The sequence below is a fragment of the Manis javanica genome, chromosome 3 (assembly GCF_040802235.1).
Source record: "Manis javanica isolate MJ-LG chromosome 3, MJ_LKY, whole genome shotgun sequence".
In the NCBI taxonomy this organism is placed as follows: domain Eukaryota; kingdom Metazoa; phylum Chordata; class Mammalia; order Pholidota; family Manidae; genus Manis; species Manis javanica.
Window position 1 is genome coordinate 60,056,419 of NC_133158.1, and position 13,971 is coordinate 60,070,389.

A 13,971-nucleotide genomic window follows, 5' to 3' on the forward strand; every position below is an offset into this window, starting at 1 on the left:
AAGCTGGTGGGAGAGCGAAATACTCACAGGCCCGTTCCACCAGCAACCAAACAGGAATCCGTTCCATAAGTGGATGCTGTGCGGAATCAATGGCTCATGCACTGATATCTCCCCTTTTTCTGCCCTCCTGGGCGGGGAAGTAGGAGCTTCCAACTATTCCTACTGTGGCAATATTAGCCACCCAGTTACCCCTGCACCCAACAGTGAGGGGTCGTCGCCGGCTCCCCAGGTGACGTGGGAATGCGGGCTGTCATTCCAAAATTATGGCAAAGGCGAAGTGAACCTCACCCAAACACATCAGTCCCCATTTCCACCCTCTCCTGTATGCGTCTACCCCCCATTTCTGTTTATCTTATCCAACAGCAGCTTTGACTCCTGCTCTAATGAAACCTGCTTTCTGTCCCAGTGTTGGGATGCGCGTGACTTTACAAATGCTTTAGTTGTCCGCATCCCCCGTTGGGTCCCTGTTCCCGTAGACGCCCCTAACACCATGACTCTGTTTCGAGAAAGGCGCGATTTCGGCGTTACGGCCGCCTTAGTGCTCCTGATCTCCGCGACCACGGTCGCAGCCACCGCCGCTGGTATAGCTTTAGATACCTCCATCAAATCGGCCACAGAGCTCAATAACCTTGCGGCCTCAGTAGCTTCTGCCCTGGACCAACAGTCCACACTTGATGGCAAACTGAAAGGAGGGATAATAATCCTCAATCAACGCATAGATCTCATGGAGGAACAAATAGAGGTGCTCTGGCAAATGGCCCAATTGGGATGTGAGCGGAAATATCGCGCCCTCTGCATTACTAGCATTCAATATGATAATTTTACACAGGCAGCTAATCTGTCACGAGATCTGTCCCAATATCTTTCAGGAAATTGGTCCAAAGCCTTCGATGAGACACTAGAAGAGCTGCGGCGAGAAATAATCCACATCAACTCCACCTGTCTAGATATCTCCGTAGCGGAAGGACTCTCTTCGTGGTTCCTCAGAGCTCTCTCCCATGTCAAGGAGTGGGCGGGCATGGCTGGGATGGGCGTGTTCATGCTTGGAGGTCTCATGCTCCTGCTCTGGTTGTTATGCAGACTCCGCAATCAACATAAGAAGGACAAGGTGATCCTTGCTCAAGCCCTAATGGCAGTGGACGATGGCGCCTCTCCCCAAGTGTGGCTCAATATGCTTAAGAAGGAAGCTCGGCTTTAGCTTGAGGTAGCTCTTGCACCCTGAGCCCATGTGGCACTGCACCAGGCCCGAGTACCTCATTGCTTAATCACAGCTTTCTTTAAGAAGCTCATGGTGCAAGAGGGTTGAGAAAAAGGGTCCAAACCCTTTGTACCAAGCGGTCCCAACGCCAGCCAGAGGATGCGAGGCAAAGCACTGCAAGAGGTCTTGGACCCCTCTGAGAGGCATGCCTGACTGCATAGGGGTAGATGCCCAGAACCCCTCTCCAAAAAGGGGGCATCAAGAAGTATGATGGAGGTCAGGCCTCTGTCTCCGCCTCTGCTGGCAAGTTCCGCTTTAAGCTTCTATAAAACAAAAAAGGGGGAGATGTTGGCAGCCGCGCCCATAAGATGGCGCTGGCCGGAAGGCCCAACACTGCCTAGTTTCAAAACACCTCACCCACTAAACCACATGCTAATTGCGCCTTGGCATAAGGACCAATGAGAATCACCAAGCTGTCATGCTAATAAGGCATGTGAAGCTACACCAACCAGATCAGAGCATGGGAGCTATATAAGCAGGCCTCTCCTTCCTCTCGGGGTCTGGCCCGACAGTCTATGTCACAAAAGAGCTGAAGAATAAAGCTTTCTGCAGAAGAATCCTGCTATTGTTGTGTGCTGTTCTTGCCGGCGAGAACGGGGCGCGCGACAGAAGCACAGTACTGCTAAATAACCAGCCCTAGTAATCTGCCCCAGGAGCACAGACACACATTACATGGTGCTCTGGATATTAGAGGAGTGGAAAAGCAAAATCCAAGATTAAGACTGTGAACAGGTTCCCACAGCTGGCTGCCCTGGGAAAAAAGAAAGCCAGGCACTTTAAAAGTCTTAAAGGGAAAAGGGTTTAAGAGGTGGACAGAATTGTCCTGGCACACTCAGCCGAGTAGGCTGGGAATTTTAAGGAACTTTAGGCACCCTAACCCCTTGGTTGGCAACGTGGCTCTGAGGCCCATCATTGCGATAGGCACCTGCCATTCTTCCCAACTGGCCCCACCAGCAGTGCAAACAAACCATCTGACCCACCATAGATGCAGAATGGTCTGGGAGAAGTCCCGCCTACAGCAACCACACAGCTTAACACACAGGCTTCTCCATGGGCAGGGGTAACTGGCCCAGACCCAGAGGCTGCTCCCTGTGTGTGGTTGACCAGCACAGACAGTGGAGATGGGCACAGAGTCTAGAAGGCACGAAGGGGATCTATTCTCATGGCAGAATATGCGCTGCTCACCTGGGACCCGTGCCAGTGCCTTAGGACATCCTGAGGGCTGCCCTGCCCATGGCAGCATAGGGGATAAAACCAGAGGCTGCTCTCTGTGTGTGGTTGACTGGCAGACAGAGGAGATGAGTGCACAGTCTGGAAGGCACAAAGGGGCTCTGTGCTCATGGCAGAACATGCAAGTGCTTGCCTGCAATCCCTGACAGCACCCTAGGCCATCCCAAAGGCCACCCAGCCCACGGCAGCCTAGGTATTAACCAAGAGGCTGCTCCCTGTGTGTGGTTAACTTGCACAGACAGCAGAGATAGGCAAGGTGACTGGCAAGCAGGAAGAGAATTTGTTCTCCCAGCTGACATAGATGCCACTCACTGGTGACCACTACCATCGCCATGAAAAGGAAGAAGAACCTTGTTCAGACCAAAATCCCTCAAACACCAGAAATAGGGCTTGGTGAGACTGAAATCACCAATCTTCCTGAAAAAGAATTCAAAATAAAAGTCATGAACATGATGATGGAGCTGCAGAGATATTCAAGAGCTAAGGGATGAATTCAGGAGGGAAATAACAGAAATGAAACAAACAATGGAAGGATTTATGAGCAGACTGGATGAGATACTGTTAATGGAATACAAATCACAGAACAGGAATACAGAGAAGCTGAGGCAGAGAGAGAGAAAAGGATCTTTAGGAATGAAAGAATATTAAGAGAACTGTGTGACCAAGGCAAATGGAACAATATTCACATTATAGGGGTACTGGAAGAAGAAGAGAAAGAAAAAGGGACATAAAGTGTCTTTGAAGAAATAATTGCTGAAAACTTCCCCAATCTGGGGAAGGAAATAGTCTCTCAGACCATGGAAGTCCACAGACCTCCCAACACAAGAGACCCAAGGAGGACCACACCAAGACATATAATAATTAAAATGACAAAGATCAAAGACAAGGATAAAGTATAAAAAGCAGCCAGAGAGAGAAAAAATATCACCTACAAAGGAAAACCTATCAGGCTATCATCAGACATCAGAGCAGAAACCTTACAGGGAATGGCATGATTTGTTCAAAGCATTGAAACAGAAGGGCCTCAAACCAAGAATACTGTATCCAGCAAGATTATCATTTAAATTTGAAGGAGTTATTAAACAATTTCCAGATAAGCAAAAGTTGAGGGAATTTACCTCCCACAAAAAATCTCTACAATGTATTTTAAAGGAACTACTCTAGATGGAAGTATGCCTAAGGCTAAATAGCTGTTACCAGAGTAAATAAAACCACAGCAAAGAAAGTAGACCAGCCAAATACTAACTAAATGCAAAATAAAATCAGCTATCCACAAAATCAGTCAAGGGAAACACAATGACTACAGAATAAAACACCTAACATATAAAAAGTGGACAAGGAAGACAAAGAAAGGAGAGAAATAAAGAATCATCAGACTGTGTTTATTAAAGTGTAATAAGTGACTTAAATTAGATGGTTAGACAGTAAGGAAGCTATCCTTGAACCTTTGGTAACCACGAATCCATAGCCTGCAATGGCAATAAGCACATATCTATCGATATTCACCCTAAAGGTAAATGGACTGTATGCACCAATCAAAAGACACAGAGTAATAGAATGGATAAAAAAGCGAGACCCATCTATAGGCTGCTTACAGGAGACTCACCTCAAACCAAAAGACAGACTAAAAGTGAAAGGATGGAATATTTCATGCAAACAATAGGGAGAAAAAAGCCAGTGTGGCGGTCCTTGTATCACACAAAATAGACTTCAAAACAAAGAAAGTCTCAAGAGACAAAGAAGGACATTATATAATGATAAAGGGGTCAGTCCAACAAGAGGATATAACCATTATGAATATCTATGTACCCAATACAGGACCACTACATATGTGAAACAAATACTAACAGAAATAAAGGAGGAAATAGAATGCAATGCATTCATGTTAGACTTCAACACACCACTCACTCCAAAAGACAGATCAACCAGACAGAAAATAAGTAAGGACACAGAGGCACTGAACAACACATTAGAACAGATGGACCTGACAGACATCTACAGAACTCTCCACCCAAAAGCAGCAGGATACACATTCTTCTCAAGTGCACATGGAACATTTTCCAGAGTAGACCACACACACTAGGCCACAAAAAGAACATAAGTAAATTAAAAGATTGAAATTCTACCAACCAACTTCTCAGATCACAAAGGTATAAAACTAGAAATACATTGTACAAAGAAAACAAAAAGACTCACAAACACATGGAGGCTTAACAACATGCTCCTAAATTATCAATGGATGAATGACCAAATTAAAACAGAGATCAAGCAATATATGGAGACAAATGACAACAAAAGCACAATGCCTCAACTTCTGTGGGAGGCAGCAAAGGCAGTTCTAAGAGGAAAGTAAGTATATAGCAATCCAGGCCTACTTAAAGAAGGAAGAACAATCACAAATGAATAATCTAAATTCACAATTATTGAAACTGGAAAAAGCAGAACAAATGAGGCTGAAAGTCAGCAGAAGGAGGGACATAATAAAGAAGAGAGGTGAAACAAATAAAATTGGGAAGAAGAAAACAATAAAAAAAATTAATGAAACCAAGAGCTGGTTCTTGGAGAAAATAAACAAAACAGATAAACTCATAGCCTGACTTACTAAGAAAAAAAGAATCTACACACAATAACAAAATCAGAAATGAGAAAGGAAAAATCATTATGGACACCACAGAATACATGACTTATTAGAGAATACTATGAAAATCTATATGCTAACAAACAGGATAAACTAGAAGAAATGGACAAATTTCTAGAAAAATACAACCTTTCAAGACTGATCCAGGAAGAAACAGAAAATCTAAACAGACCAATAACCAGCAATGAAATTGAATCTGTAATAAAAAAAACTACCCAAGAACAAAACTTCCAGAGGAGATGGCTACACTGCTGAATTTTATCAGACATTTAGAGAAGACATAGTCCCCATTCTCCTTGAAGTTTTCCAAAAAGTAGAAGAGGAAGTAATACTTCCAAACTCATCCTATGAAGCCAGCATCATTCTAATACCAAAACCAGGCAAAGACATCACAAAAAAGAAAATTACAATCTAATATCGTTGATGAACATAGATGCAAAAATACTCAAAAAAATATTAGCAAACTGAATTCAAAAATACATCAAGAGGATCATACACCATGATCAAGTGGGATTCATCTCAGGGATGCAAGGATGGTACAACATTAGAAAATCCATCAACATCATCCACCACATCAACAAAAAGAAAGACAAAAACCACATAATCATCTCCATAGACACTGAAAAAGCATTCAACAAAATTCAACATCCATTCATGATAAAAACTCTCAACAAAATGGGCATAGAAGGCAAGTACTTCAACATAATAAAGGCCATATACAACAAACCCACAGCCAACATCATACATAATAGCGAAAAGCGGAAAGCTTTTCCCCTAAGATAAGGAACAAGACAGGGATGTCCACTCTCCCCACTGTTATTCAACATAGCTCTGGAGGTTCTAGCCATGGCAATCAGACAACACAAAGAAATAAAAGGGCATCCAGATTGGTAAGGAAGAAGCCAAACTGTCAATGTTTGCAGATGACATGATACTGTACATAAAAATCCCTAAAGAATCCACTCTAAAACTATTAGAACTAATATCTGAATTCAGCAGTTGTAGGATACAAAATTAATACAGAGAAATCTGTTGCATTCCTGTACACTAACGATGAACTAGCAGGAAGAGAAATCATGAAAACAATACCATTCACAATTGCATTAAAAACAATAAAATACCTAGGAATAAACGTAACCATGGAAGTGAAAGACCTATACTCTGAAAACTACAAGACACTCTTAAGAGAAATTAAAGAGGACACTAATAAATGGAAATTCATCCCATGTTCTTGGGTAGGAAGAATTGTTAGTCAAAACAGCCATCCTGCCTAAAGCAATCTACAGATTCAATGCAATTCCTATCAAAATACCAACAGCATTCTTCAATGAACTAGACCAAATAATTCTAAAATACATATGGAACCACAAAAGACACTGAATAGCCAAAGCAATCCTGAGAAGGAAAAATAAAACAGGAGGATCTTGTTTCCCAACTTCAAACTCTACTACAAAGCCACAGTAATGAAGACAATTTAGTACTGGCACCAGAACAGACCCACAGACCAGTGGAACAGAAAAGAGAGTCCAGATATTAATCTAAGCATATATGGTCAATTAATCTATGATAAAGGAGCCATAGATATACAATGGGGGAAATGACAGCCTCTTCAACAGCTGGTGTTGCCAAAACTGGACAGCTACCTGTAAGAGAATGAAACTGGATCATTGTCTAATGCCATACACGAAAATAAATTTGAAATGGATCAAAGACCTGAATTTAAGTCATGAAACTATAAAACTCTTAGAAGAAATCATAGGCAACACTCTCTACAAACACAAACAACTTCATGGACATATCTCCATGGTCTAGGGAAACAAAAGCAAAAATGAACAAGTGGGACTATATCAAACTAAAAAGCTTCTGTACAGCAAAGTACACCATCAGTAGAACAAAAAGGAATATATAGTATGGGAGAATATATTCATAAAAGACATATCTGATAAGTGGTTCACAACCAAAATATACAAAGAGCTCACATACCTCAACAAACAAAAAACAAATAATCCAATTAAAAAATGGGCAGAGGATCTGAACAGACACTTCTCCAAAGAAGAAATTCAGATGGCTAACAGGCACATGAAAAGATGCTCCACATCACTAATCATCAGACAAATGTAAATTAAAACCACAATGAGAATATCACCTCATACCAGTAAGGATCACCACCATCCAAAAGAAAAACAACAACAAATGTTGGTGAGGATGTGGAGAAAAGGGAACTCTCCTACACAGCACATCAGAATGTAAATTAGTTCCACCATTGTGGAAAGCAGCACGGAGGTTCCTTAAAAAACTCAAAATAGAAATACCATTTGACCCAGGAATTCCACTCCTAGGAATTTACCCTAAGAATGCATGAGCCCCGTTTGAAAAAGACATCTGCACCTCTATGTTTATCACAGCACTATTTACAACAGCCAAGAAATGGAAACAACTTAAGTGTCCATCAGTAGATGAATGGATAAAAAAGATGTTGTACATATACACAATGGAATATTATTCAGCCATAAGAAGAAAACAAATTCTACCATTTGCAACAACATGGATGGAGCTAGAGGGTCTTATGCTCAGTGAAATAAGCCAGCCAGAGAAAGACAAGTATCAAATGATTTCACTCATATGTGGAGTATAAGAACAAAGAAAAAACTGAAGGAACAAAACAGCAGCCGACTCACAGAACCCAAGAATGGACTAACAGTTACCAAAGGGAAAGGGACTAGGGAGGATGGATGGGAAGGGAGGGATAAGGGGAATAAGGGGAATTACAATTAGCACACACAATGTGTGTTGGGGGGGTGGTATGGCAAAGGCTGTATAGTACAGAGAAGACAAGTAGTGACTCTATAGCATCTTACTATGCTGATGGGCAGTGACTGTAATGGGGTATGTGGTGGGAACTTGATAGTGGGGGGAATCTAGTAACCACAGTGTTGTTCATCTAATTGTATGTTAATGATACCAAAATAAAAAAAATTAAAAAAATTTTTTCACCGAGTTGATATACAATATTATGTTCATTTTAGGTGTACAACACAATGATTTGACAATATAAATTATGAAATACTAAAAAAAAATAAACAACTTTCAAGTCACAGTATAGTACATACCTCCATCATTATATACCTTGACTAGAACATAAACTAAACAAGGGTACGAATTTTTCACCCTGAGTTCTAGGGAGTGATTATTTTAAAAGATCAAAGGTTTTCTAGCCAGTTTTGGTATCTGATGTGTCTCAACAACTCACACCCCAAATTCCCAGTTTTTGGAGGCACAGTGCTAATTTTTTTCTTGTTTATTTTTTTAAGTGTTAAAAATTTTAAAAATACATTTACTTTTAAAAATTCAAATAAATATAAAAAAGAAGACCCCTTTAATCAACCCACTGTATGTCAACCGTTTTCAGAGATCACTGCCATTAACAGTTTTGTTTATACCCTTCTTGCCCTCTTTCTACATTTTAACAAGCATGTATTTGTTCCATAACTTTCTTGTTTTCAAAATATGTCTAAGAGATATTCCCTTGTTTTCTTTTAACTATTGCATTGTATTCTATGGACATTTATATAGGTTCCAAATATTTTTCTATTACATATAGAAAATATTACAAGGAACATCCTTTCTATAAACTTTGTGCATAATGAGTCTCTAGAAGTTGTCAAAATTTCACTAAGATTAGAATTTCAGGGTCAAAATATATGCTTAGTTTTATTTTGTAAGATATATGTACATGAGAGAATCCATTTCATCATACTCTTGTTAACAGAAAAAAGTTATGAAATTGCCTATAGAATGTGCAGAAATTGCTATTCTGTTATTTTGTTTTTATTTTTCCTTGTTACTAGTGAAATTAAGAAGCTTTAAGCATGTCAGAATTAAGTTAACTTACCATTTGTATTTCTTCTGTGAATTGCCTGTTAATATTCATTGCTTATTTTCATTGGGTTATTTTTTTTATCAATTTCTAGAAACTTAAAAAATGTATTCTGGATGTTTATACATATTACAGATAAATGTGCATAGTGCAAATAATATCCTAACTTTTGACTTTTTAAACTTTATAATATACTTTGGTAATTGTTCAGTATAAATTCATAAGAAGCTATGAATGACTTCACAATATTTGCATGTAATCTGATTTCACTCAAATATTGAGTATATTTATGGGATAAATATCTGGAACTAAAATCACTCAGTTATTTGAAAAAGTTTATATTTTTTATTCAAGTATAATATACATAAATAAAAGTTCACATAATTGTATGCTTCAGTGAATTATCACAAAGTGAACTACTTCACATAACTACCATTACATCAATAAATAGTATATTACCAGCTGCTGTCTTATGTTCCACCCTATTATTACTCCCCCCTCCTACACCAAAATCTGACTACCTGTACCAAAAATCAGTTTTGCTTGTTCTTAATAGATGTTTGGCTTCATATATAATGTTGCATATAACTATTCACTGATTCTCACTGATGTAGAATTCAATTAATATGCTACAATTTATTGTCTACTCTGATGGAAATTTGATAGTTTTGGACCATTACAAATACAATACTGCCATTGCATATAATGCTCCTTTTGGCATACACGTGCTTGCATTCATTGGGTATGTATCTAGAAATGTATCTTTCTAGATATCTATGTATCTAGAAATGAAACTTTTCGGTTGCAGGGTTTGCATACATACACACATATGCTGAAATGGAGCTAACAAATTTATAAAGTAGATTCACCAATTTGCCCTCTTAGCAGCAGAGTATGGGAGTTCCTGCTACCCAGTATATTTGCAAACATTACCAACATTACTAATGGGGCTGGGTACCTTTCATAAGTATATGAAAATATGTCATTTAGATATCTTTTGTGACATGTTCAAATTTCTTCCATACTTTCTTTGCTTGATTTGTTGGTATTATTGATGATACATGAGATTCTTTATACTCTAGCTATGAGCCCATTGTCAGATACAATTAGTCCAAATATCTCTTTTCTGTCCTCACATTTCACTCTCTTAATGGTTCCTTTTCCCCCCAAGAAGGTCTTAATGTTTTCCTTTATAGTTAATAGTTTTTGAGTCCTTTGAAGTAATATTTCCTTAATGTGGTTGTTATGAAGATATTTCCTATAATGTCTTCTAAAATCTGTGTGTAGTGGGATAGAAGAGTCAAATTTCATTTTTGCTATATAATAATTCTATTGATTTTGTAGTATTTATTTGTATTATCTGTAGTAAAACCTGTCATTTCCCTCACTGTTCTGCTATATATGCCTGGATCTATTTCTTGGCTCTTTATTGTATTCATTGGTCTTTTTATCTATCTTGTGTCAGTAAATCACTGTCATGATTAATATAGCTTTATTTAATAGGACTTGTTTTCCAGTAGAGCAAGTCTTCTGTTTTTTCTTCAATACTGTCTTAGGTAATTGTGGTACTTTGCATTTCACTATAAATTTTAAAACCAGCTTTAAACAGCAAGAAAATCTGTTGAAATTTATATTAGTATTGTGGCAAATCTATAGATCAATTTGTGAAAAACTGACATCCTTATTATTGAATTTTCCATTCCATGATTTGGGTTCCTTAATTTATCTTAAATTTTATAGCTTTCTGTGTAGAGATCTTGAACACCTTTTATTAGATATATTCCTAGATATTTTATTTTAATTTTATTGTAAGTGGAATCTTTAATTTTACACAATTTTAGTTAACTATTTTTAAAGTATATAGAAATATATTTGTACATTGACTTCATATCAACAATCTTGTTAAAAACACAATTTCTAATTTTATTAATTTATCTGCTAAGCATTTAAATGTTCTACATACAAAATCATCATTTTTTTTTCTTTATAACTTTATTTTCCTTTGTTTATTGCCCTGGCTAGGTCCTCTAGTACAGTATGAACAGAAGTGATGACAGGAGCCATCTTTGTCTTGTTTTCATCTCAGAGGTAAAGCTTTCAATGTTTTACTGTAAAGTATGAATGATATCTGCTGCCATGTATGATATTAAGGAAATTTTCTTCTTGTTTTAGTTTTTTCTTTTAAAATCATGAATAGATTTTGAATTTTATCAAATTTTCTGCTTTTGCATCTCTGGGCTTACTCATATGGTTTTCTACTTTATTCTGTTAATGTGATGAATTATACTGATTCATTTCAAATTTTAAACAAACCTTGCATTCCTGTTGTAAACCAAATTTGGTTATGATACGTAATTTTTTAAATTGCTATATTGTTTATACTTTGGATGGGATTTTTGCACTTATGTTCATGCATGATATGGACTTAACAATTTTCACTTTTTATAATGGCTTTTTGAAGTTTTTGTATCAAGTTATGTTGGCCCATAATGAGATGAATATGATCTTTTATTTCATAATTCTCAGAAAGGTTTTGTGTAACACTGGTATTATATAGTTCTTAAAAGCTTGGTGGAATTTATACAGATAGTCACTTGAGCTGGGGTTTTCTGGGAGTTGAAGCTATCTGTGAGGCAGATGTTCAAGCTGTATTTCCCATACAAGATTCTTCAGAGGCTCTATGGTAACCATCACCCTCACAGTTACTTTACAGGGGAAATATGCTGAATTATTATAACAACCTTCAGCTTCTGAATTGGTGCTATATCTTCATATCCTCTTAAATTTAACATCCTTACCTTTATAGGTCAGTCTCTTGAGTAGGAAACCCTGAAAATGGTTTGAGTTCACCTTCTTGAATGGTAACTACTTGGACTAGAGAACAAGCATAGACTCTTGCCATATAAAATACTGAGATTATTGGCTGTCCCACATTCCCCTCCTCTCCTCCCTTCACCTATAGGCTGTTCCTGCCTGTTTTTCTATAAGGAATTATTCAGTCAAGGAGCTAATTCCCATAATCTATATTTTCATACATCCTCTACCCCTATAAAGCTCTAGGAATACAAGATAAGATTTCTTTTTTCAGATAGTTCTCCCTTTAAAATGGCTTCAAGTAGTTCTCTTGGAGCTTAACCAGACTTAGCTTAGAGGCAGACTGGGATATATAGAAATAAAGCCAAATATATTTTTTAAATGTATTATTTGATAAAAGATTATTCCAAATTTAGAGGGAAAAGATGAAATATTCAGGAAATAGTATTGGCATAACTCTTAATCATCATGAAAGAAATATAGTTTTCTCATTATTTCATACCTTGTATCTAAACAAATTTCAGATAGATTGGAGATTTAAAAATATTACAGAAACTGAATTTACTAGAATACTTTTTTATTATCTTGAAGTGAGGAAGGCTTTTATAAGTATGACATAAAATCCACAGCCATAAAAGAAAAACATAGACAAATTTTTAAAAATATATGCACAGAAAAAACCATCCCAAACAACATCATAAAGCAAACAAAAGCAGGGAAACTATCTGAAAATTACAACAGTTTTCACAAATCTATAAGAGGATGATTGACTGACAACTCTGCAGAAAAATGTGCAAAGAATCAACAAAAATGTCACAGAAAAGAGATTCAATTTCACTTAAGATATGAGAAAATGCCACTGATATTCTAATAACATGCTTCCTCTTAGAATGACAGGGATTAAAAGTCTGGTTATATACCAGTGTTAAAAAGGTTGTGAGCAATCAGGCATTCTCCAATATTGCTGGTGGGAGCATAATTTGGCATAATTTTTATGGAGGACTACAATTTAGGAATAAGGATTAATTAGAATTAAATAAGCTTTTAAAGGAGTACAGTCCAACTTTCAAAAATAGGAAGTCTGATTGGATCATATTCTGAGTCTTCTACTGCCTCTTAGTCTGTCACAGGAAATGTAATACTTTTTTGAGGATATTAACATCATTTAGAACCTCAAATTATCTCTACAATGCTCATAAATATGATGGTACATAATGTTCAATTTAAAGAATACTGAAATGAAAAATAAAAGCAGACCTAGGTTACGTGAAGATGATATACTGTAACCAAACACCATGACAAATCATAAACTGGATACCATATATGGAGTTATCACCTGAATACTTAAAGTAACTATATTAAAGATGTTTATGGAAGTACAAGATTGATAATTTAGGAAAATAACAGGATGCTTTAAGAAGAACCAAATGGAAGGTCTAGAAATGAAAAATAAACTGAAATTGAACTCCATGGGTGGATCTACCATCAGATTAGACACAGTTGAGAAAGAATTTGTGAACTCTAAAAGACAAGTTTGAAGAAAGTATCAAAAATGAAGCACGGGAGGAAGACGATAGATAATGTATAAATAAAATCTCCTAACAACAATTAAAACTGGGAATACTATGCTAAGTTTGACATCAAGAAAGAACAAATAACCAGTATATATTTAAACTTTATTTTTCTTATATCATTTTAAATCTAACAAAAATCTACGTAAAGGTTTCTTTCCATTTTTAGGACTTAAGTATTTTGAAAGAAACACCTAAATATATCAAACATTCGAAAAAAAGTATAAATTAGAAAGAACATTTAGGTACTTACATTCCATATGCTGAGCTCACAGCAAGACTGGTAATCTGTTGGGGAGGTTCACCATCCACCCACACCAACTGAATAACAAGTTCTGCTTGATACCCTGGAGGCATTCGTATTGGTCGTGTCTTAACACTAGAAAAAAAAAAGGAAAAGTTCTCCTATTATATACAGTTTAAACAAGTAGGTTCAGGCTTTTCTTCAGAATTTACATAGACTCTTCTTCCAGGAATATGTAACACTAGGCAGTTAAAGGTAGCTGGCAGGTAGACAGAATCTTCTAGCTTTCTCAGTACACACCAAGAAATTTGAGATTGCTTAGTTTTTCTTTAAGTAGCA

The 13,971-nt window shown here is 37.1% G+C and overlaps 1 protein-coding gene across 11 annotated transcripts in view; it reads right to left on the reverse strand.

The window, feature by feature from the left end:
- Positions 1–13,971, reverse strand: part of STXBP5L (syntaxin binding protein 5L) — a 415,289-nt gene that overhangs the window by 113,833 nt on the left and 287,485 nt on the right. For all 11 annotated transcript variants that reach the window (XM_073231573.1, XM_037013174.2, XM_073231576.1 and 8 more), the window contains exon 18: positions 13,642–13,767. In XM_073231573.1, coding sequence (XP_073087674.1) covers positions 13,642–13,767 — 126 coding nt within the window. The remainder of the gene's footprint in view (positions 1–13,641; positions 13,768–13,971) is intronic.